Consider the following 23,564-nt stretch of genomic DNA (forward strand, 5'->3'; position numbering starts at 1 on the left):
CTTTTTTAATGCTTCTCAAAAGCAAAGCAGGAGATTCTTCTTTACTGAAACTCCTTGGGAAATTGAGCTGCACAAATTTGTACAACATTTCTATCAACCCAAATGCACATTCTTATTTCTTTTCTTCCTTGAGACCATTTAATTTGGAGTGGGGCAGGGAAAGACCTTGTTCTGCTCAAATACAGGGAGATGCCAGTGCCTCTTAAGCCTCAAACCAGTAACTGGTCCATACCTCATCCCACAGGGATGCAGCGTTGTATCTGCAACAGGCAAGAGGAAGGAGGGATGATCTCCCACCAGACCCAGGTCAGCAGCCAGTCTAGGGGTCCAGCAGCAGTTCCAGGGGCAGGATGCAGGCACCAAACCTTGCACAGAAATTAATCACAGCCCTTAGGAGCTCTCTGCCTCCCGCTGCCTTACCCGCACCACCCAGGTCACAGGGAAGCCAAGGGAGGGCAGGAATTCCTCACCATGGGATAGCACTGGGCTGCTGGAAGTGCCAGCACCTAGGAACCCTTGCCACAGAGGGAATTAAAAGCAGCCACATCCCAAAGGCAACAGGGAACTCTTACTACAGCCACCTAGTAACTCCAGGTAGGCTCACAAGCAATGGACCCCAAAGTTTTTTGGAAGACGTGGAGAGATATCTGGGCTATCCAGCCTGGAGATGCCTGCACAGGGTGGGAGTTGAGCACAGCAGGAGCCAGAGTGTGTGGAGCAGGACCTTCAATACCCCAAGTGTGGAGGGCACAGCTAAAGTAAAGGCATGGAGAGCTGGGCAAAGGGAGTCTGACAGCATCCTTTGCATAACTAAAGCATCAGCAGCATCGAGCTGTTCTTGGGGAGCTCTTGCACAGATCCAAGGTTGCTCCTCTCCTGGGGCTTTGCACAGGTCCAGGGCTGCTCCTCTCCCGGCACAGCCAGGAACTCTCCTTTTGGCATTCCATTATCCAAAGACTCCAGCAAAAGAGGCAAGACCAGAGGCAGCATGACTTGACGCCTCCCCATCAAGGGGCCAGCCCCATCCACCTCTGGCTTGGAGCTGCTGGAAAGGGAAAAGGGGGGGCCTGGCAGAGAGCACCCCCTGCCCCAGCCAGCCCCACACAAACCTCATCCAAAGCCTTCCCTGGGGATGAGGGGCTGCTCAGCCAGTACTGCTGTGTGCAAACCCCCTCCCCCCTGTCCCTCTCCCTAAACTCACTCTCGGCCCCATCCTACTGAACAATCTCGCCACGGGCTGCTTTTGTAAGCCTCCAGCCCCAAAAGAAAAATGATGGGTTTGAACTCTTAACCCCGCCCCAGAAAAAGGCTGGAATTAAAAGGGGTTTATGACTAAGTATGCAGATGGGAATACTGTAATAACAACAGGCAAAATGTTTGCCTAGCAGTTCTGGGCTGGTTTCGGAGGGAGGGGGGGAGAGAGAGTGGGATGGGGCGGCTTCTGGCTGGAGGATGACGGCACGGAGAAAGAATTTGGCGGCTGGGAGGAAAGGGAGGTTGCTGATAAATGCTGGGGCAGAGGCGAGGAGTGGGGCCAGGACCCGAGCGCCGCATGGCTGGCACTGGAGGGAGGCTGGCTGCGCGCTGCGGGGTCCTGGCCGCCTGACAAAGGCTCTGCTGCCGAGGAGAGAGCAGGGAAGGGGGGACATGGCAGCAGAGCTCAGCTCGGGGCTGCCTCAGCAGCCCATCACACGCCTCGGGGGACACCATCACACTCAACGGGATGGGGAATGGGGAATCTATCAAGGCACACAGCAGTGCTCCCCTGCAATACCCCAAATCCCATCCTGTACCCATGCACACAGACTTCTGCCAAAGGGAGAGCCCACAACCTCGAACAAGTGGCTAATTTTTACCAGCAGTGGGACTCCAGCTCTGCTGAAAAGGTGATAAAACCTCAGTGCTTAATTCATCTAGGAGGGCATTTTCAGGACGTCGCCTTCCTCTTTTAGCAACAGGCTGCATCAAGGCCCCACAAGTGGGAAGCTCAGGCTAGGGGAGACCTAAACCTCAGCCACCATCCTAGAGGAGTGCACCCCACCACTGGCATAACCCTATTGCAAGAGGGGAGAGCGCTGCTTCTCCAGCCTCCAATCCTGCACAGGTCTGCTCCCACTCCTCTGGCACCTAGGGACATCCAGGACTGTCCCCTCTGTGAGGGATCAGCCAAGTGAAGCCCCTCAATGGCCTCCTGTTACACAATAGGGAGCCTCTGGACATGGCTTGCAAGATCCCAAAAATGCCTCCCTGCCCCTGTAACCAGGTCAGGCTGCCCCCTGGAACACACAAAGAGGTTTCCTCCACAGTTCAGTGGGGATGTGACTCCCTGATTGTACCAAACCAGCACCTTTCTGCTCTCCAGCTCTCCACAAAGTGCCTGCAAACTTCACACAAGATGCAAACCACTTGCACAACATCACACACAGCTTAGCAGCCACGGGCCAGAAAGCCACCAAACACCCAAATCTCGCAACTCAGCAGGGCCCACGGGACATAAACTCACGTGTAGCACATGCAAACAAGCCACAAACCCACAGACCTCCCCAAGCCCCCAGAGGAGCCACAAGATGGAACTATTTTGAGCGATGCTCCTGCCACAGGCATGAGAACCTTCCCCCCCTGCTCACTGGGCACAGCCCAGCCTGATGCAACAGCAGCGCTTTGCCAAGCCAAGCACCTCACAGGGGTACAGCTTCAGATGGGAACATGCCCCAGCCACTTCCCTGAGAAGGTAAAGCTGCGTGCAAAGAGCCTCACAGCACGACTGGCAAGGCAGGAACTCCAGGAGACTGCCCAGCTTGCAAGGCAGGGATTTGCAAGCGTCTCACACCCACCTCTGCTCAACAGGGACCGCAGCATTTGCGGCACCAAAACGTGGGAATTTTAACTCAACTGGGGTCACGTCCTGCTGACCCGCTGCCATTTACCCATTCCCAGAGATAGGGAATGCTGGAAGGAGGCTGTGGATACTAAAAACTCCCTCATTGCTACAATCCTCCTCTAGGTTCAACTTGTGTTGCTGAACAGAAAGGCAGCAGCCCTAAAAAAACCAACTAAGAGGCACGTGGACACCACTTCATACAGACACCCCCCTCCTAAAGGAGCAAGGAGGTCTTTCCTTTGACCTCTCAAGCAGAGCAAATGCCTCTCTAAAGACCTAGGGACTGTCTGCGGGGTCAGGAAGATGGTCACCACTGATGGGAGCGAGCACTGCAGAGGGTGACGGGGCCAGCCAGGCTGTGGTCCCTGCCTGCGGCGGACACGAGCTGCACAAATGCACAGCTCCCTTCACGCCAGGAAGCACTCGGATCAGGTAATGGAGGGTGTAGGAGACTCGTGAGAGGGTTTCTGTGAGTCAGCCCAGCTGGCCAGGGCCCAGATCAGCAAGCTCTGCAACATCAGCAAACAAAAGAGGGCAAAACCTGGACCACCCTGGCCCCTTCCTGCGGCCTCCAAGATGACCCCCACAAGTGTGGGCTTGAGGAGAGCAGCCAGAGGCATGTGGAATGCTGCAGCCAGGCTTGGGATAAAGACTCAGCCTGCTACGCCTTGGGGCAAGGAGGTGGTCGCCTCATTTCCCTGGGGAACACAGGAATACAGTCCTGGGGCTTGCTGAGCAGTTTTGTTTCTCTCCTGCCAACACAGGAAGACAAGGTTAACCTTGCTCATTTAAGCCATGAGCAGTCTCTCTCCACATGCAAACTGAACTCAGGAGAACCTCCTCTCACCCACAGCACTTCCCAGGATTTAAGGACCAAATGTAAATGCTCCTTTCAAAGTCCTTTTCTGACAGCAGTGTTTCCCCTCCCTCCCAATGACACACTCGTGCCTCATACCATGGAGCTGGTTTATGCAAGGGACATTCACATCTCCCTGACAAGAGGGTGGGCCCTGCACCAGCACATCTGCTGGATCACAGCACCTCACAAGGAACACCCCTGAACAAAGGGTCACCACACATTTTGTAGAGACCTCCTCTCCCTGGATGCTTAAAAGTCTTACCCTCCAAAACTCTGCCAGACCTGGGCTACAGCCAACCCAGCTTCGATAAAAGCTTCCACAAAATCTCTGCCATGAGGTACTCCCACTCTTTCCTTGTCTGGGACTAGCCATTATTTTCCATTAAAAAAAAAAAAAAAAAGTGAACTCCAGGGAGGACATCTGGAAGAGGGATAAATACCTATCAGGAGTCATCCCACTCCTGACAGCTGAATGAGTTAGACAAGTGCTAACAAACAAACAGGCTAAATTGCTCCTTTCCCTTCCTGACAGACCAAAGCAAGTCTCCAGAGCACCAGGTCTGGTCCCTCCCCAGATTTGGCAGCAGGGAGAAACCCACCCTGGGCAGCTGCCCAGTTACACCAGCCTGGACACATGGAGGTGCCCAACACTAAACCCCAGCTCCCTGCCCCTCAGGGGGTACCACCCAGCACCCAGAGGAGAGCTCCAAAGCCAGGGGAATGAAGATGAAGCCAGCCTTTAGGAACAGTCAGGCTGCAGCACCACACACCCCCTCCTCCCCCTAGGGCTGCTCCCTAGGGCAGAGGCGATGCAGGCAGGCCAGCAGCCTCCATGCCTCTGATCCATAATGGCCTGTAGTTCTTCCTTCCCCTACTCCCAACGGGAGGCACACCCAGTGCTAAACACTGAGCCTAACTCCATCCGGTCCTCCTTCCCTGCGTCTATTGTCACTACAAATTTATCCGGTTTCTGACAAAAAAAAAAAAAAAAAAACAAAAAAAACCAAAAAACACACACACACACACATATATATATATATATAACACTGCACCTCCCCTCTGCCCTTTAAAGTAAAAGTAGCTCTGGTCTTTCCCCAGGGAGGGGGAGATGAGTTTAAACATGAGTCCCCCATCTAGGCAGCACTGCTCCCTCCACTCCTCCTCCTCCAAGGACTTTCACACAGCCCTGTCCCGTCAGCCTGTCTGTGGCATTTGATTCCTGTCTGTCACTAAGTGATGAGGACAAAGGGTGAGGAGTCAGGAAAAGGTCTGAGCTACTTTGTTCATCGTCTGGATACGAACTTTGGATGAACTCCGTGGGGAAAGAGAAAAGCCGCATGGAGCGGGACACACCGTGCACAGCGCTCTCTCTCCTCCAAAAAAAAAAAAAAATAAAAAGGAAGAAAAAAAGAAAAGGGAGGCTTGAACAAGGGGAAGGGGTGGGAGGGAAAGGGAGAGGAGAGCATTCCCCATCCCCATGGCGGCAGGCAGTCCTGAGAGCTCCCTGCTCCGAGGAGACAGAAGGATATTCAAACCGCCTTCCCAGGAGGCATGTTCAATAAAGCAGGATGCCAACGCAGCCTTTTCTCAAACAAATCTGTTAGCGGCGGGCCAGGGGCCAGCCACAAGGGCTTGCTTTTTAAAGCAACCAAATGGGAATTTCCTAATAAAATAAAAATTTTTTAAAAGCCCCACCGTGGCACGGGTAAAGGGAAGCTTGCTGGCAGCAACGTGAAATATTCTGCACACAGACCTCTCTGGGAAGCATGGGAAGATGAAATACAGTGCAGGGCAGGGAGTTTTGGGATGCAGCCAGGGCCAGGGCACCAAAGCACCCGTGAGTTCCCCTGGCACCTACCCGGAGGAGTTGAGAGAGAACAGTGCCTAGAGCACAATCACGTACCAGGGTGAAGGTTTACAACCACAATTTCTGCTGCTCTGAGCAAGGGAGGAGGCTCAGGCTGTGTTGGGGCAGAAGTGATTTCCCTCATGGTGACCTCTGGGACCTGGAAAAGCCACCACAGGGCACACTCGGCTCCTTTGCTTCACTCTGCTTTTCAGGGCTAAGCCAAACCAGTTTGAAACTGGAAAGCCCTGTGGTAGTCTTGCAGACAATTAGGTAAATCAGCCCCTCCTGGGCAGCAGAGCCACCACACACCTTCTCCTGAATGGCTCTTGCCCAGCAGCCAAGGTGCCTGCCCTGGGATGGGACACAGCCTCCGTGGAGGATTATCGATCGGCAGGTCCCCGGCACAGGATGTGCCAGGCCAGGCAGGAAAACAATTCCAACTCCACAGGCAACTCTGCAGCGCTCATGAGAGACCTGCTGAGTGCTGGGGTGAAGGGTGTCCCAGACAAACCACCCCACCATGCTGCACCCACTGAACACCAGAGAGGACTCTCAGCCCCACAGGCCGGCTGGGAACACCAGCTCTGCCACCTTGGAAGTCTTTGCCTGAGGCAGAGCAGTTGGGAATCTGAGGGAGCTACTGGAGGCTGCTCACCACCAGCCTTCCCTGGAAATCCCAGCAGACTGGGTGAATGTACTCTCCAGGATGGGGAGTCCTACATAAGGCAGACTATGTGGGTTACAAAACCCAGGAGAGCACTTGAAAGCAATATACTGGAACATGCTGGAGATCACCCCGGATGCCTTGTCTCTCAGCTGAGCACCAGCAAACAGAAAATCAGTTCTGCACAAGCAAGCTGTACCTAGAAAGCAAACACAGCAGCCCAGCAGAAGGCACTGGTGAGATCTCCCCAAGCAGGCACACAGCAGCAGGCAGGGCCCACATTCCCTTTCAGGGTTGGCAAAATCTCATCCCTTCCATGGTGCCCAGCACAGGAAAGCTGCAGAGATGGTCACAGCAGCCACTAATCCCAGCTCCAGTCTGGCCTCTCTGTTTGGGAAGGTAATAACTCACCACCAGAACCAGAAAGTGGAACAGATCAAAGGCTCGGCTTCACTGACTCACAGCTACACACGGCCCCAGCCCTCCCAAGATCCACCAGCTCTGCACCAAGACAATGACCAGGGAAAAATGAAAGAAAAAGGGGAAGACAACACATTTCTCAGGGAACCACCCCATCTGTGAAGGCTGGGAAAGCAGGGTCCTCCCTTGCAGCCACCACCACATCCGAGAGGAGCACATGTGAGGAGGTCACTCAAGCATCTCAGAGGCATTGCCCAAGACGTCTGATGGAGAAACTTTGATCTCCTCAAAGCACGGCCAGTCCCTAGGGACTGCCTCTAAAGCACACAGCAGAGCGTGCCAGGGCAGATCGACTCCACACAGAAAACCGCAGCCCTTTTGGAAGGGTTTGTTCCCCTGCTCACTTCAGAAAGTCCAAAAAAGTTCATCTGGCGGTGGGGGGGACCTGCACCCAGCAGCTCAGCCAAGGTAGCCTGTCTCAAGGCAGTAAGCTCCCGCCAGTGTGAACCAGACAGAAGGAAGGGGAAAAAATGGACAGGATGTTGACTGGATTGGCCAGCAATCCTATCTGCAGAAAGTGGGAGCTTGGGAAGGAGATGTTGGTGCTGCTGAATCCAGGGCTGTTTTGAGAAGAGCAAGGAAGAGGAAACAGGGAAAAAGTGGGGGCTGGGGAAGAGAAGGTAAAAGAAAACAAATCTACTTTATTATTGCTTGAAACCCAAGGAGACTGATTAAAGCAAACATTGCCCCTGCCCCTTCCAAAGGGTTGTCTCGTCTGCTTCCTAAATCTGATTCCCATTTGTCTCTATATGGTTCTCATTTGTTCTTCGTTTAGGTCTCCTCCATGCTCCTTGCCGACTCTTAGGAGCCCTCCACGGAGCCATCAGGACTGGCTTCCTTCAGGAACCTGCAAGGGCAATCCCTGACCAGGGTCAGACCCAGCATCGGTGCCTGTGAACAGGGAGGAGATGGAGCAAGAGGAAGGCAGCAGGATACAACTACACACAATAGGCAAGAGGCCAAGGAAATCCTTGGAAAGCACTACCCAATGGTGCTGATGAGCACCTGGGTGCCTCTGGGGTAGCATTCCCAAAGGGTGAAGCAAAAGCAATTTAAAAAAAGCACAAGGAACCAGGAAGAGGGGATGCAGCATAAGCACAGACCCACCCAGCGTTTTCCTCTCTATTAGCAGACGGCCTTCTGATTAAACAGCAGCTTCAAAATTACCCTAATGGAGCTCCTTTCAAACACAAGCCACAGGGACCTCTCCTAATTGCACAGCTCCTTTCCCAATCCCAGCCCGGGATGATGCAGCAGGTCCACTGGCTGCCCTTGCCCGCAGCACCGGCGCGCTCTGCCAGCCATACCCGCTGCACCCAACGGGGTCTTGGAGCACTGTGGCACCATGGGCTTCACTTTCTGTCCTGGCCTCTGGCTCTCAGACCTCTGTAAGACCTAACCAAAAACGCCAGAACAAGGGAAATAAAAATCATCCCTTCTAACCACATGGATTTGTCACTGCCTCAGGACACATGGAAAGATCAGGGACTTCCCCTACCACCACGCTCGGCTGTGCCTCACCTCCTTCCATAATACCTGTGAGTTTTTCACAGTAAACAATTCCAGTCTGCCCCTGGGATAGTCTCCCTAAGCCTCCAGCCATGCCACTGTGCTGCTACATACCCTTATCCTCAAGAGCCCACAGGTGAGGATCCCATGACATTCTAGACCTGGTGCAAAAGAGTTATTTCTAAGGCAAACTCCCACCCCGGGCTGTGCATCTGCCAGACATGCACTGCAATCCTTTCCAAAAGGGAACACAGCCCCCTCCACCACAATAAAACCAACCAGGCACCCACTGCCCAACCCATCCATCCACAAGAAGAAACCCAGCAGGGTCTGAGCTCTCGAGAGCCAGGGCCAAGCCTGCATCCACCTCCATCAGAGTAGGTCCAGATGGTGGCACAGGTATCCTGACATTACACAACACCATTTCCCCCCTCCTGCTTGCTGCCTCTGGAGAGGACACAGTACCAGCAGCTGCTCTCCCTGCTCCCTCCTGCCCATACGGAAAGCAGAGACCCCTGACCTTCTCCAACACATCCCCCAGCCCCTCCACAGCTTAAGCAGCCCAGGTGTGCAAATGTTACCCAATGCCCTCGCCAGGCAGAAAGTAAATTCCAGCAAACGGGGGAAATGCCAGCCGCAGTCAGACACTGGGATGTGCAAATAGCAGCCAGGGACCTTCGGGAGAGGAACAGCCCAGGCCCAGGCGCTCCTACCTATAATCCTTCTCAGGATGCCCCCTCCAGGAGCTCCTGTGGCAGAGGAAGGGATGCTAATTTGACTATTTGAGGGAGTGAAAAAAAAAAATAAACGTTTGCTCTTGTGCTAAATGACCTTTTCAGCCACTTGGGGACAGAATTGCACCGGGGCTTTGGAGTGAGCTACAGCGGGCGCTGCTTGCTCCCTGCTCCCCATGCTGGATGCTTTGTGCCTCCAGATGCATTTAAGGGGTCCACGTCTCCCAGCCACCTCTGTCCATGCAGCAACAAAACCAAGACACAGTCTCTTTGGAAAAATCTGCATGAAGTAGGGAGGAAGAAGTGGTCTGCTAAGAGCTTGCCGAGCAAAGCGCTTCAGACAGTTTCATTTCACATCGCCGAAAGCGTAAATCAGGGAATCGCTCCTCGGGTTCTTCTCCATTAGCAAAGTATATTGCAAGTCCCTTCCCACCGCCGATACCGATCGACACTTCACATCTGCTGCCCAGATCTAACAGCCAGGATTTTCCGGGGGAATAATACATTCGGTGAAAACACCATTCCTGCCACCTGCTCCCCCAAACATGCAACCGCTCCGGGAGCGGCTCCTCGCCCTCTGCGGCACACGCACAGCACTACGCTGCAGCCAGAAGCCTCGTGAATCTGTATCAGAAATAAAGAGGTGACCCCTCTAAAGCGAGGGTCATAAACCCCTCAAAACACACTTCCAACCAGTGCAGCATGTCCCACCGCCTGTAACTTCTCTAAATGTGAACAAGCGCTCTTCTGGAAAGCGCCAGCTCCACACTAAACCTACCGGGGGAAGGGCTGTGTCCTGTGCTATCAAGTCAGGATTGACAGCCACAACTCTTTCCAGCTAATTCCCTTTACCCTGTGAACTGCAATCTCTAGCCTTTTGTCTAGAGATTTGCAATAATCAGAGTATTGCAAATTCATCACGTTATCGCAGTATTTGAAATAATATTTTTGCAATTTATTGCAATATTGCAATCAATCATATTATTGAAAATTCTTGCAATATTATTGCAATGAATCATATATTACAATAATAATTTTGCATATAAGCAGGCTCTTCCCAAACAAAAATACTAACCTAAAACACTGGCAACCGTTTTAAATTAGAGACTTAGGAGTTAAAAGCCAAATATACAGCTGAAAGCCAGAGACCAATCCATGCAGAAGCTCCAGGTATTGTATCATTCCTAATGCTCCACCAGAGAATCACAGCACAAGGAAAAAAAAAAAGAAAAAAAAAAAAAAGAAAGATATGTGTAAACAAGCAAAGGTACACCCACCAGCAGCTTGGGTTTTGAAACATTAATGCTGAAATTAGAAAGGCACATTTAGTAGAGTTATGGGCAGATTCACTTTCAGTTTGGCTCCAGCCTTGTAAATATCAAATGTCAAAAGGAAACAACCGCGCTGAGTTAAGAGAGAAAAATCCCCACGCTGTGGAGACCTATTTGGGATCGGGACTGCTGGAGTTGGGAAAGAAGCAGCAACCAACAAGGAACACTTCACAACTGGAAGGGTATTTTTGCCAGGTAACCTGCCACTGCTAATTCTGCTAATCGACATCACTCTGGAATTTGAAAATGTTATCCAACCAGGAGAGAAACTTGATTTTCCTCTTCTGGTAACGAGGATGAGCAGGCCAGCCAGGTTGTGCGAAACCAAAAATGGGACGTGGAAACGATGAACTGAGTTTCCAGGCTTGTACTCGGATGAGAAACAAAAATCCAGGCACCAGCATTTAAGCAGGCTGATCCCACTTGCAAAGGCAGCTCTGCTCGTTTTTCAACGAAGCTGAGGTAAAATGGCAAAGTTATCATTTTAGATTAGAACAGCTCCTCACAGCACTGGCTCTTTGAGGGTTTTCCATTTATCAGTAGATTTAAGGGTGAAAAAAGGGCGGGGGGGGGGGGCTGGAAAAAGCCCATCAGCTTAGGGCAAGCAAAAAAGCTATTTTGGGTAAGGCTTCTCCTATAAATAAAAGGCTAGGAAGAGAGGGGACAGTGACAATGTACGGCTCCCTCAAGGTGTCACAGGGGATTTCTATTATCCGTGGTGGCAACCTCCCCAAAACGCAGAGCGTCACCAGCAGCACTCTGCTCCTCGGCAGGCACGGCTTCCCTGGCAGCCAAACCCTCCACTGGGCTGCCCATTCTCTGGCTGCCTTGCCTTCCCCACCAGGAAAAGGAGCCAGGAGAAGTGGTTTTCTGTTCCAGCTCAAAAAAAAAAAAATTATATATATACACACATATGCCATACAGGGGCACAGCTCACAAACACAAGGCCAAGAGGTATTATTATTCTTTTTTTTTTCCTTGACACAGTTGCAAATCAATAATTCCAGGCCAAGTGCTTCCCAGCACTGGGAGAAAGCATCACCTGAGTCCCTCCTGAGCCCAGCTTGATAACACACACTAATGTATTCAGTCCACAGCCTCCTCAGGCCACAGCTTTCTGTAATTTATCCCTATAGCACCCTGGATTATTTAAGTCACCGGGGGATGCAGCACCTCTGAGGCAGTTTTGAGCAGAAGCTGCCGACCACCCAGCCCACAAAACCATCACTTTTGGTTTCCAAGGGAGTTCCTAGCAGATGCTCCCCAGTGGCAAAGTGGATTTCACATAAAACCCCCAATACTGATGCCTCAGGGGCACACTGGGGAGGTGGTCATCTGCAAAGCACCATGCAGAACCCAGCAAACCCAAAAATCTGGGGTGCTCGCACAGCCCGGGCTCTGGCAGAGGGTGCAGCCTTGGGCTGCCACGTGTGAGCCCAGGCTGGCAGCCCAGGAGCCAGGCAGTGCTCACAAACACCTTCTCCCACCACTGGGAACACTCGCCAGATCGGGACCCGATGGATGATTGGGAAAAGTAAAGGATGCAGATTGAGGCTGGTTTATTAGATTACGGACAGCCCCATGCAAATAGGGCCATATTGATCTGGTCTGCAAACACCTGGCTGGGAATACGAGCAGCCCCTGAGTATACAGAAGCTGCTGGAGATTATTAACCAGATCCATTGCTGTAAATCACATTACCTCCTTCCAAACCCTGACCCAGCACGGAGTCCCCCTGTGCTAGGCGCATCCCTGCAGCACAAGGGAGCATCACCTCTCCCTGCACGGCACCCAAACGCCTGAAGACTCAGCCCCAAAGTGTGGAGCCTGGCAGGGGCATCCTGCTCTGGGGGCCGTGGAGCCAGTTTTGTGCAGCCCACCTTCCCCACAGCAACTCCCAAAGCAAAACATGTTACCAGAGAAACTCGCTGCCATGGGAATGCAAAGCAGGAAAAAAAAAAAAAACACAAATAATAAAAAAGGTGGAAAACAGATAATATCACATCTTCAGGGCAAAACTCACGCTACTGAGTTCCTCATATTTTGCATCAACTGCAAACCACCCCTGCAGTGCACAGGGCAGATAAGACAAGCTCTCCTGTCTCCCAAAGCACCCCAACTCCAAGCACAGGAAGGAAAAAAGGTAATAGTAAAATGCTTCTCAGCAGATTTCCAAGAGATCACGAAACCCTCTGCAGAGCTTCGTTAGCAGAGAAAGCAGCAGCTCCAAGATTAAAGCAGGAACTGGGGAATAAGGTGCCGAACCAAAGGCAGATGAGGAATCCTGTCTTCCTCCCTTCTCCCTGCCAAAATCCACAGCTCTGATTCAGCAGAAGCACCACCAGCAGCACAGCTTACTATATCTCACTGCAAACAAACCCATTTATGTTTAAACCACCACCCTACTCCCCTCAAGGATTGCTGCACGCAGTAATTTCCTTGTGACGGAAAAAAAAAAAAAAAAACAACAAACCATGATGAAATTGTCTCAGAGTTTCTCTTGTGTTTTGTTTACAACCGCTGCCCTCAAACCCAGGGCCGGCACGAGTCCTGCTAACAAGAATAAATCTCACATTTGAGAGCATTTAGAAAAGCTCTGCTTGCAGACACTCAGCGCTCCAAGGAGGAAATCCCTCTGCAGGTCTCAAATAAGGGAACTTGAACCACTTTTCCCAGGAGAAATTTAGGCCTGAAAGATCTTCCGAGTTTCTCATTTGGAGCTACAAGGCCCAATAACAGGATCTCTTTCCCCGGAATCACCCACAAACTGACTGCTGCCAGGATCACGCAGAGGCAAGGGGAGATGGACTGGAGAGATCCATGGCAGCAGGGAGAACACCCAACGTTCATGGAAAAGAATGCTCTGGTTAGCTGCTGTTTATGCCCACGTCTGGTTAATACAGGTATTTTTCCAGCACGCATTAATAGTGAACGCAGATTTGTTCTCCTCTGTGCCTCGTCCACTGCTGTCAGCTGGAATTACCCAAAGAGCGGGCTTCTTCCAGGAATCCTCCTTCCCTGGACCCAAAGCTACCCAAAACCTGGGAGGCTAGTGCAAGCAAATGCTTGGAAACCTGGGAACATGGGGATCAAGAGCTGGAAGGCTGGCTCATCCATCTCCCAGGAAAAAATAGACAGGGCTGGGAGCAACAGGACACAGCAGATCCTCCAAAAGCACCTTCCTGCTCTGCTGCAATCATAACAAAGTTTGCTCAACATCAGGCACCCACAAAAAACAAGCCTTGAAATAAAAAGCAAACAGGTTTACTCCTGTACACCTCAAATCGTGGGGAGTCCCTCAGGAGTGGGAATGCTATGCCAGAGCCAGGCCTGGTTTCTCTGCTCTCATGGCAGGGCCAAGGGAGAGGAGGTGGGAAGAAGAGCCCACTGGCAACACTGTCCTTCCCACCTCCTCCCCTGGAGGATTGCAGGAGGCCAATTTTGATTAAACTGATTAAGCCTGCTCCATTCAAAGAGCTCCAACCACATGCTACCAGGGGAGAAGAAAAAAATATGAAATTAAAAGTAAAAAAGAGAAGTCTGCCCGCAAGCATGATCCTCCAAAGCCATCCATCCCCAACAGATCCCTGATGGACACCACCACACTGGAAGATGAAAGCCTAGAAAACTGACTTGTTTTAGAGATGGGTCCAGCCCTGAAGACCCTGCTCCCTCCAGGTGCCAGGACCTAGTGGGACATGTCCCACCTCCCATCAGGATGACTGGTTTCCATTCCCTCCCAGTCAGTCCCAGAGGTAGCCACTCCTCTTGTGTTAATTCAGCCCTCCACCAAGACAAGGTCTACCAAACCATCCCTTATCTTCTAGTCCCTTGCACATTCCCTCCCCTCCTTTCCCTTGAAGGCATCAGGTTTCTGGAAGCAATTTAATTGTGAGTTATATCAAGGCTTCCTCAGGCAGAGTGGATTGGACTGGAGGCCCTGTTCTCCCAAAATATTTCACTTCCCCCTGTGGCAGCCACACCAGGGACCCTGCAGACTGCCTGCCACAGAGAGAGAGAGCAACATCACTTTTGCCTTCAAAGCCTTTCAACTGGAAGAAAAAAAAAAAATCAGTAATAACAAATATCAAAGCAAAAGCTTCCTCCCCTTTGAAGGGCAGGAGGGAGAGCAGGGCAAGGGTTGGACCTGCCCAAAGCTGAGCAAGCTGACCGGGGACCCAGATCCTGCAGGGCTGGAGCACTGAGCACTTTCCTGATGAGCTTTCTTTCCAAGCAGCAGAATGATGCCTTAGGTGCAGGAATTGCATTGAAATTCAAATCGGGGTTTTGAACTCTCTCCTGCGCCTTGGGAAACCTCCTCAGTGGAAAGGCAGGATAAGGAGGAGGGCAGGATTTGATACCCTGGGGAAGGGCTGGGGGGAAGGAAAGCAAACTGCCCCATCCTGCTGGGAGGAACGCTTGAGCCAAGGCGCACTGGGCTTGCCAGTGTAACCCTCTCAGAGCTCTGTCCCACCCCCCAAAAACCCCAGCACTGCACACACCACATCTGCCCCTCTTCTCTCCATGCTGCTCCTGGTGGGGTTTTACTTGGGGGCGTGGGGAAAAGAGGGGAGGGAGGGAGGAAGAAAAAGAAACCCCAAATCATAATTGCTATATTAAAGAGAAATAGCAGGCAAGAATAATAAGAGAGGTGTCAGAAGTGAAATACAGTAACAGACATTAAAAAAAAAAAAAAAAAGACTACAGTTCTGCGATGGGGGTGTTAATTGAACACAGAGCTGGAGAGAACAAAGGGGTGTTAAGGAAGAGAAGAAGGGGAAAAATCCTACCTCCTCCAAAGATCTGATTTGAGTTAAGTTTGGTGAAGATAATGCACAGGGAAAGGTAGCTAAGAGGCACCTTATATAGCTATTATGTTCTAAAATTAAAAAAAAAAAAAAAAGAGACAACAAACCCATTATTCAACAACAACTGCACAGCTAATCAATGCTGTCTATAAATATTCCACTTTGTAAATCCCCCCATTGGTGCTATGTACATTTTTCTTTTAGTCCTGAATTCCTTCAGCACAGGAGGGAGAGGAAGGTAAGAAAATAAAAATTGTAGAATTTCAAATGCAAAGTCAGGGTCTTCTTAAGAAGTAGAATTTGCCCGGTGCCCTCACCTCCCCTAAATGAGCGGAGAAAGTGAAACGATGGGAAAAGCTCTTAAGGAGGAGGAATCAGATTAAATGGTCATATATCCTGTGCTCAGCCTCTCCCCACCGGTCCCCGCAGAACGAGATGGGAGTTGGGAAAGGCTCACAGCTGAAATAGATGCTGCTGCATTTTGACAGCAGATATTTTCCAGTTTGCCATCCAAGGACCCCACGTCTGCGTACGCCTTGCCTGATTCTTCTGCTTAGCTATTCTGCTCATGCAGAGAACAGCTTAAAAAAAAAAAAAACATACCAAGAGAGAGAGGAAAAAAAACAAGGGAAAAAAAAAAAAACAGCCATAAAGACAGAGCCCCTACCCTTGCCTTCAAACTTTTTATAAATCAGGAATGCAATTTCCGATTTCAATCCCTATTGATGGAGGAATCAATTGTATTTAGGACAACAATGCCTCTCCATTTCCATAATTATTATTCCAAAAAGCCAGCCAGCCAGCCATTTGAAGGCAGTCCTGCCCCTTCCCTCGCAACAAAGCGACCAACAGCAAGTGAAAACACACCAAATGAACGCCGACAACTTTGATGTATATTCCAGCAGCAATTTTTTTCCTCCCCTACATACTCCTGCCTGGATCAGACCTCTCAACTTTTATTACTTGTAAACAGACATCACCCCAAAAGCACCAATCCCCAGGTTTGCAGACAAAAGGCAATCCCCTGAGCTTTTTTTTTTATCATTATAATTTTTTAAAGTGATAATAAATACTTTAAAATAACCGAAGAGCCCAAATGCAAAAGGCAACTCTTTGGCCAGCAGAGATGACCTATTTTTCTAAGAACTTTATGGACACTTTGGGTTTGCTCAAGACAAGGTTAACGCTATGAAATAGTAGCCATAATGTTGCGAGAGACAGTGGTAAAGTCTCTGTAAGGCTCTGGAGTCACTTAAATCAGGCAGCGGGGTAACCGAACGCACATTTCTGCACATCATAACGCCGGGGGGAAGATGTACGCACGCACTTTCAAACACCCACCAGTGACCACAAACAATCACCAGGATTTCAAACGCCACACATGCAAAAATCTGGGAAGCTAAATGGAAAGTGGGAAGCGAGAAGTTGGCTCAACTTTCACGCCGCTGCCCGCAAGGAAGGGGTAAGCAAACAGACGCAGGCGGTACCCTCGGCCCCAGAAAAAACAAGGCAAACTTCCTCCTAGCATTGGGCCCACAACGCAATAATTTAAAAAAAATAATAAAAATAAACCGAAACCATCTGGCTGTTTGCTTTCTTATGAAGTGTGACTTTTGGGGACGCAGATGGGGGGTGGGGGGGAGAGGGGAGGAGGTCTTTGAATTTGCAAAGTGAAAGAATTCACCGCAAACATATCCAAGGGTAGATAAACAACGCTCCAAAAGCCATCTCGAGTCAACCTCTTTGGAGGCCTCCACAGCACAGCCCCGTAAGCCAAGTAATCCAGGCACAACACCAACAAACAGCATTTCTAAAAATGCAAAACAGCCCCAATTCACACCTGAATATCCTTATTTCCAGCAGCATGCTTCACCCTATACCATATCTTTCCGTTTTCCTTTGCAGACAGGAATTATTACACCCTGTCACTGTGGCTATGCACAGTTCCTCATCCCTCCTCAGCTCACTGGGACCTCACAGCATCCCCGAGCTCACCTGGCTTTCCCCACCAAGTTTGGTCCCAGCACCTTCCTTGTTCCCTAACTTTGCCACTGCGCTGATAGCGAAGCTGAGCTGGGATTAAACAGCTACTCTGCCAAAAAGCGTCCCTGCACAGGCAACGTATGGAGCATCATATACAGCATCAAACACACTTAGAGAAGAGGCAGGCAAATGTTCCTTGGCTCACACAAAATTAAAGGAGAAAGAGAGAAGAGGGAAAGGAACTCGGTGGCTCCCTTTTTTTTTGTGGGGGCATGCGGGGGAACTCTATAAAATCCTGAACCTTTCTCTCTACGCAGACTCTTTCATGTCACAGCATAAGAAGAGTTTGGAAGTCCCCATACCAAACCCACTGCTGGTTATTATGGGAAGTCTGTAGGGAAGGACTCTTCGGGAAGGTCAGAGGCGGCCCCGCAGCCGGGAGGACTCCGGAGAGCCGAATGCCATCGGTAGGTGCTTTGTCTGGGCTACACACTGCACAAACAACGCTTAACAAAGGGCCCTCTTAGTCATTTTATATATATTGCAAGAGTCAAGTAATTGTATTTTCAATCAGCTGCTCATGCTGGGAGGTTTTAGATATATATATATATAAAATTAAGAACAGGAAAAAAAAAAAAAAAAAAAAAAAAAGACCCAGTTCAGGTTCCTGAAAGCTGCTCCCCTTTTATGTGTAACTATCAATGTATATCAACTGGGTGTGCAATCATATTTATTGTCACTTTCATTCATGTCATGCCCTTGCTTATATGGCTTAGATATGAATTATTGACTGTTTCAGTCCTTGTTGTAAAGAGGGGGGAAGGGGGGGAAAAGTCAAGTACTTTGCAGCGTGCTAAAACAAGGCAGCTACGGCGGCATGGGAAAGCCCACAGATCAACTCTGGTCAGCTCAGAAAACCAACAGGAGAGATGAACTACCCCCCGAATTTCCATCATTCCCCCCACTATTTTTTACATTTATATTAAAAAAAAAAGAGAGATATTCCAACAAATACATAAATAAGTGGTGCATGTTGCTAAATGTCCTTCCCTGAGCATCTGTTGTTTAAGATCACCCTTGATTGATGACTGCTATTTTTTAATTGTTGCTTTTAAAATTTAAATGCCCCCCTGGGATGTGTTCTAAGTGTGTTAGTACATGGTAGGAGGTCTGGAAAGTGGGAAACAGCAGAACCAACGCTCTCATGCCATTAGCTTCTAAAGAAGCCTGAGAACACCCCATGCCATAAAACAACAGTACCCTAAAGTAACTAACAATCTAATATATTGCTTTCACTAAAGGCAACTGACAACTCACTCTTACATGAGCTAGCCTGGATGACTGGCAGACAAGAGCATTTTAACTCTTTCTTTTACAAAAAAGTAAGCAACCTTTGTGTTTACCTGACTACTAATGGTAATAAAACTGCACAGTTCCATTTTGTTGGGATTATTTCCCACACATGCACTCTACATTCAGATTTTGTTTTTTAAGCAGTGCCATGTCTTAAAGAAGAAACTAGAGAAAGACAGAAATTGCAAGGGGGTTGATTTTTTTTTTCTCCCCAGAAAAAGCAATAAATAAAGAAAGGCTATACAATAGAAATTAAACCACGATATTTTCTCTTCTAGACACAAACCACATCATGCAAGTCCACTGCCAGAAGCATTAAATACCAACGAGTTATTTCTCCCCACTTAAATACTGCTGCATGGGGGCGGGGGGGGGCACAAACTTGGGGAATAAAATCCCCAGAGAACAAAAACAATACAGAACCAACAGCATCGATTTCCTACCTGTTTTTTCTTTGATTTCACACAAGACATTAAAAAGCGCCGGCTTCATCCTGTGGCAGTTTAAAGCATGTTTCCTGGAGAGAAAAGAAGAGAGGGGAGGGTGAGCTCAGGATGTCACCACGAGGAACAACTTTCCAAATTCATGCCGGTGTAGGAAGGCCAGCTTTGAGCCCCCAGTGCTGCAAACAGCCACCTACCCAAGGCAGGGGAGATGAATGTCACCAGTTTAGGAATGAAAAGCGCCTTGGCCACCGAGCAGCTCCACGGCCGGCGCAAGGCAGGCGATGCTCCACGGCAGAGCCAGCACCTTTTGGGAGCCAAGCTCGGATCAACTGTCTCGCTCAACACAGACACAGCACTGGGCTTACCGTCCCCCAGCTCCAATATTACACCAGGCCATGTGCTTTATTTGTGAGGCAGAGGGGAAATAAACTCCTCCTTGCCCCAGCGCTGGAAACATCCCCTGCTTAGAGCTGTCAATTCAGGGAATTTCAGCGCCCAACGTGGAGCACAGAAAGACACATGGAGAGAGAACCCCATTCCTCTGCCTCCATGCTACTTACATCCAGCTTATTTGCAGGTGTTAAAATTTAATTCTTTACAATTGGGACAGTAAACACATTAAAAAATCACAGCCGGCTGCTTCTGGGAAGGGGAGGCAACGCTATTCAACGCTGCTCCTTTTGGCTGCTGTTATTCCAGAGCTGACCGTTCTCCTGTGGGTTTTGAGGAGAGACTTTGGGGAGGGGGCGCTTTAATTGGCTGCTTTTAAAACCCACCACGCGCCCGCTGAGGCAAAGAAACAGCGCGATTTAATTTTTTCTCTTGAGCCATAGGGTGATTTAGCCAAGGGTTCAGTTGCACACAGGGCTGCTGCTATCCGGCGCCGGTTACGGGGATTTCTGTTTACCAACCAAAATTACACGCGAAAGATGATGTGAACATCTGGCAAACATTCACACTACTTACCCCACCACCCACAACATGTTAAAAAGATTTATATATCTGACGAAGTCTCTCAAAGGTATATACCCTTGCAGAACCACAGCGTTCCCTTATCAGCACACCCAGATGGGCGCAGACATTTGGGTATACGCAAATCACGTACATATGCTGTAAGGGCCCTCTTACAAATAATGCTGGCACTTTGCATCTTGCAAAAACTTAATTAAAAAAAAAAAAGAAGAAAAAACCAACAAACAAACAAAAAAAAAAGGGAGGCAGCAAAACAAGCGTGCAATAGTAGGACGGAAGAAGGAAATGCAAAGTCAAATGTTATTGATAAATACAGTGTGTTTGCCAGCTCAGAATTAAAAACAATAATAATTTACAAATAAAAAAAAAAAAAAGGAAAAAAAAAAGAAGCACTATGAGGAAGCAGCTGAAATAGACCAGCAAGGAAAACCCATAAAGCTTTCTCCTAGGTCTGTTCTGCTTTGGTTTTATTGATTTGATTAACTACACTAAATTATCCAGGCAGGAACACACACGATTCCTGCAACTTTCCAAAGGAAGAGCCCCTCACTGCCCCGGGTCTGGCCGGGGAGAAAGTGAATGATTTCCTCCTCCTCACAGCTAGTCTGCCCCTGCAAGAACATAAGAAAATGAGTAAGATCAACCCTGCAACGAGCCTCTATGGTAAGCGGGAGCTCTAGAGAAGCTGTGGAGGCAGGGAGGATGGAAGCTGAGGTTTGGGGTACTTGTATCCTTCTGCAAGTTCTTCGGCGAGTTTTGGGGGCTGTGCGCTGCGTTCTTCCAGGAACAATGTATTCTAGCAATCTGCTTCAACTCGGGGCATAGTTAGCAGGAGGAAGGACAACACACCAAGCAGCTTTGCAGCTCAGAAGAAACATCAAGTGTAACCCAGGCAATTCAGGGCAACTTTTTTGTTCTAATTCCTTCATTTGAGGCTTTTTTTTCCCTCCCCTCCCTGAACTTTTGGTAGCGCCTTTCAAGGTGAGCATTAGGTTTGCATTCCCCGAAGCTCAGGGCAATTCAGATACCGGCTCTTACAGCCTTATTTTTTCCTTTTTAAATACATCTGCAATTAAGGAAAAAAAAAAAAGAAAAAAAGAAAAAAGGCAAAGCTTCTATGAGCATCTTCAAAGCGCAGAAACGCGCTGAAAAAATAACACCACTACAGGGGCCTAAGAAAGAACATTATTAGCAGCCCTAAAAGCGGGGCAGCACTTCGTGGCTCTTTCGGAGAAGCCCGGAGCGGAGCCCCAACCACGACCGCCCTCCGCAGAAGATAACCCCCCACCCCGAAAAGGCTGGGAAAAGCCAGGCCCAGTTTGTGGATGGAGGGAGGAGGAGGCTGCGGGCGCGGCGACCCCTCGAAACCGCCCCGAAGTTGGGAGGTGGGAGAAAGATGGGAAATAATAAACGGAGAGGGGGGGTGGGGGTGGGGGGTATTAACCGGTCCCCTTTCTTTTCGCCTTCCTTCCTCGCCACATTTCTCCGCAACAGGAGCAGCAGGACCCCCGTCCCCCGACGCGCCCGCGGCCGGGCGCGCTTTCCCCGCCGGACAACAAAGGCCGGGCCGGGGCGCGGGGGAAACTTCCCGGCACCTGCCCCCACTCCCGCTCCCCGCCGCTCTCACCTGGCCTGCGCCTCGTCCAAACTCTGGTCCGTGATGGTCATGATCTGCTGTAAGATGTCTCCGATGTCCTGCTTCCTGCCTGCCTCCCCCTCCGCCCCGCCTGGTCCATCCTGCATGTGCTGGGACAGGCCCGGGTGCCCCGGCATCCCCACCCCGCTGTGCGTGTGCATCAGCCGCGGCTGGTCATCCATCGCCGGCCGCCGGCCCCGCTCCGCCGCCGCCTCCTGCCCTGGCTGCCGGGAGCGGCGCGGCTGGGCTGGCCGCCTGGCTCCTCGCTTTCTTTTCTTGCTCGCTTTCTTCTTCTTCTTTCCTCCCCCCCCTTCTTCCTCCTCCTCCTCCTCCCCAGCCTCTTCCTCTTCGCTTTTTATTTATCCTTCACGCTGGCGCCCGGCTCCGCGGCGGGGAGGAAGAGGAGGAGGAGAAAAATGAAAGGGGGGGGGGAGGGAAAAAAAAAAAAAAAAAGAGAGAGAAAAAAGAAAGGGGAAAAAATCCCTTTGGCTGCTGGAGGAGGAGGAGGAGGAGGAGGAGGAGGGAGGAGGGAGGAGAGAAGAGGGAGGGAGGGAGGGAAGGAGGAGGGAGGGAAAGGGGGGGGTTCCGGGGAAGGGAGGGGAAACGGCGGCGACTCCAAAAGCAGGGCAGCTCAGCCCCGCGCCGGGGAGGCAGCGGGCGGGCCGGGGGCAGGGGCTGCGCCCGGGGAGGAGGAGGCGGCGGCGGCGGCAGCGGTGGCCGCGGCGGGGCGGCCGCCCGCGATGGCAGCGCCGGAGCTACCGCGGCCGGAGCGCGGCGGAGCCCCCGCGCACCGGGGGAGGGCTCCAAACTTTCCCCCACCCTGGGGCCGCGTTCGGGGCTGGCTGGGCCCCCCCTGCGCCGGGCCTGCGCGCACCGCTCCGGCCCTCGCCGCCTGCTTTTGTTCGGCTCCGGACTCCTCAAACTGGCACGGAGGAGCCCGGGGGCGGGGGGAGGAAGGGGCAGCGGCGCCGCCCGCCCCCCCGGCCCCATTGGCGGCGGCGGCGGCGGGAGGGCCGGCCCGCGGGCCGCGCCGCCCCCTGCGCGGCCGCCCGTCAATCTCCGGGTTCAGAGGTGGGACGGGGCCGCGCCCCGCCCGCGCCTTAAAGCGACCGAGCCCGGCCGAGCGCGGCCCCGCAGCGGCAAGGAGCGGCCCGCGCCGGGGATGCGGGGCCCGCGCCGGGGATGCGGGGCCCGCGCCGGGGATGCGGGGCCCGCGCCGGGGATGCGGGGCCCCCGCCGGCCCTCACCCCCCGCCCGGGCCCCGGCCCGCGCTCCCCGCCCCTCCGAGCGGTGCCTCAGCCGTTCCGCCTCGCCTCGGGAGCACCGCGGCCCCCCGGCGGCTGCCCTCTGCCCCCCGCCTCCCCTCAGCCTTCTCCATCCCTTCTCAGCCTCTCCTTCCCCACCTCTCCTTAGCCAGCCATCCCACCTCCCTTAGCCTTCCTCCCCTGCTGTCGGCCTTCCCCATCCCCTCGGTCCCTGGTGCCCCCCAGGCAGTCTCTGTGCCTCCCTCTGCCATCCAGCTGGCTCTGACTCCCCACGTTGTCCCCAGATCTCCCAGGAATGAGGAAGGTTCCCTGGCCCTGTAGCCCCCAGGGAGATCCTTTTATCTCAGCCACCAGCGCATCTTCATGGTGCCGTTTCTCTCTCTGAACCTTGGACTGGATTACCCACTGTGGTCCCTTCCAATTTAGGACTGCTTCTGTGATTCTCTGCTTTCTCTTTCCCGGTGCAGAGTCTGTCCAAGCACATTATGCAGGCCAGTGGTGCCACATCCCACACTTGATGGCCTCTCAACTGCCCAAACAGCACAGCAACAGCCAGCAGAGATCCCAAGGCCACCAAGAACACCATTCCAACCTACATGTCACAGCACTCTGGTGAGAAAGGACTTCCTCAGCCCCTTTCTTCATTCCCTAGCATGTGAGTCTGTCCTGTCTCTGGAAAGATCTCTGTAGGCATCAGCTGATCAGCCAGCATGGCCATGGAGTGGGCTGGCCTGCAAATTTGCATTTAAAAATGAATAAATGAAACAGTTATGGTGATTCAAGGATTTCTTACA

At 51.4% G+C, this 23,564-nt stretch overlaps 1 protein-coding gene across 2 annotated transcripts in view; it reads right to left on the reverse strand.

Annotated features, from left to right (window-relative positions):
- The window catches only part of PBX1 (PBX homeobox 1), a 125,481-nt gene extending 103,584 nt beyond the window's left edge, over nucleotides 1–21,897 (reverse strand). Inside the window, exons 1-2 of one of the 2 annotated variants that reach the window (XM_068199341.1) lie at nucleotides 21,497–21,897; nucleotides 18,895–18,968 (exon numbers count right to left, since the gene is read on the reverse strand). In XM_068199341.1, coding sequence (XP_068055442.1) covers nucleotides 18,895–18,968; nucleotides 21,497–21,687 — 265 coding nt within the window. In that variant the 5' untranslated portion in view covers nucleotides 21,688–21,897. The remainder of the gene's footprint in view (nucleotides 1–18,894; nucleotides 18,969–21,496) is intronic. The other variant, XM_068199340.1, reaches the window with a different exon arrangement.
- Nucleotides 21,898–23,564: the final 1,667 nt, after the last annotated feature.

The sequence above is a fragment of the Anomalospiza imberbis genome, chromosome 9, assembly GCF_031753505.1.
Source record: "Anomalospiza imberbis isolate Cuckoo-Finch-1a 21T00152 chromosome 9, ASM3175350v1, whole genome shotgun sequence".
Taxonomy (NCBI): Eukaryota; Metazoa; Chordata; class Aves; order Passeriformes; family Viduidae; genus Anomalospiza; species Anomalospiza imberbis.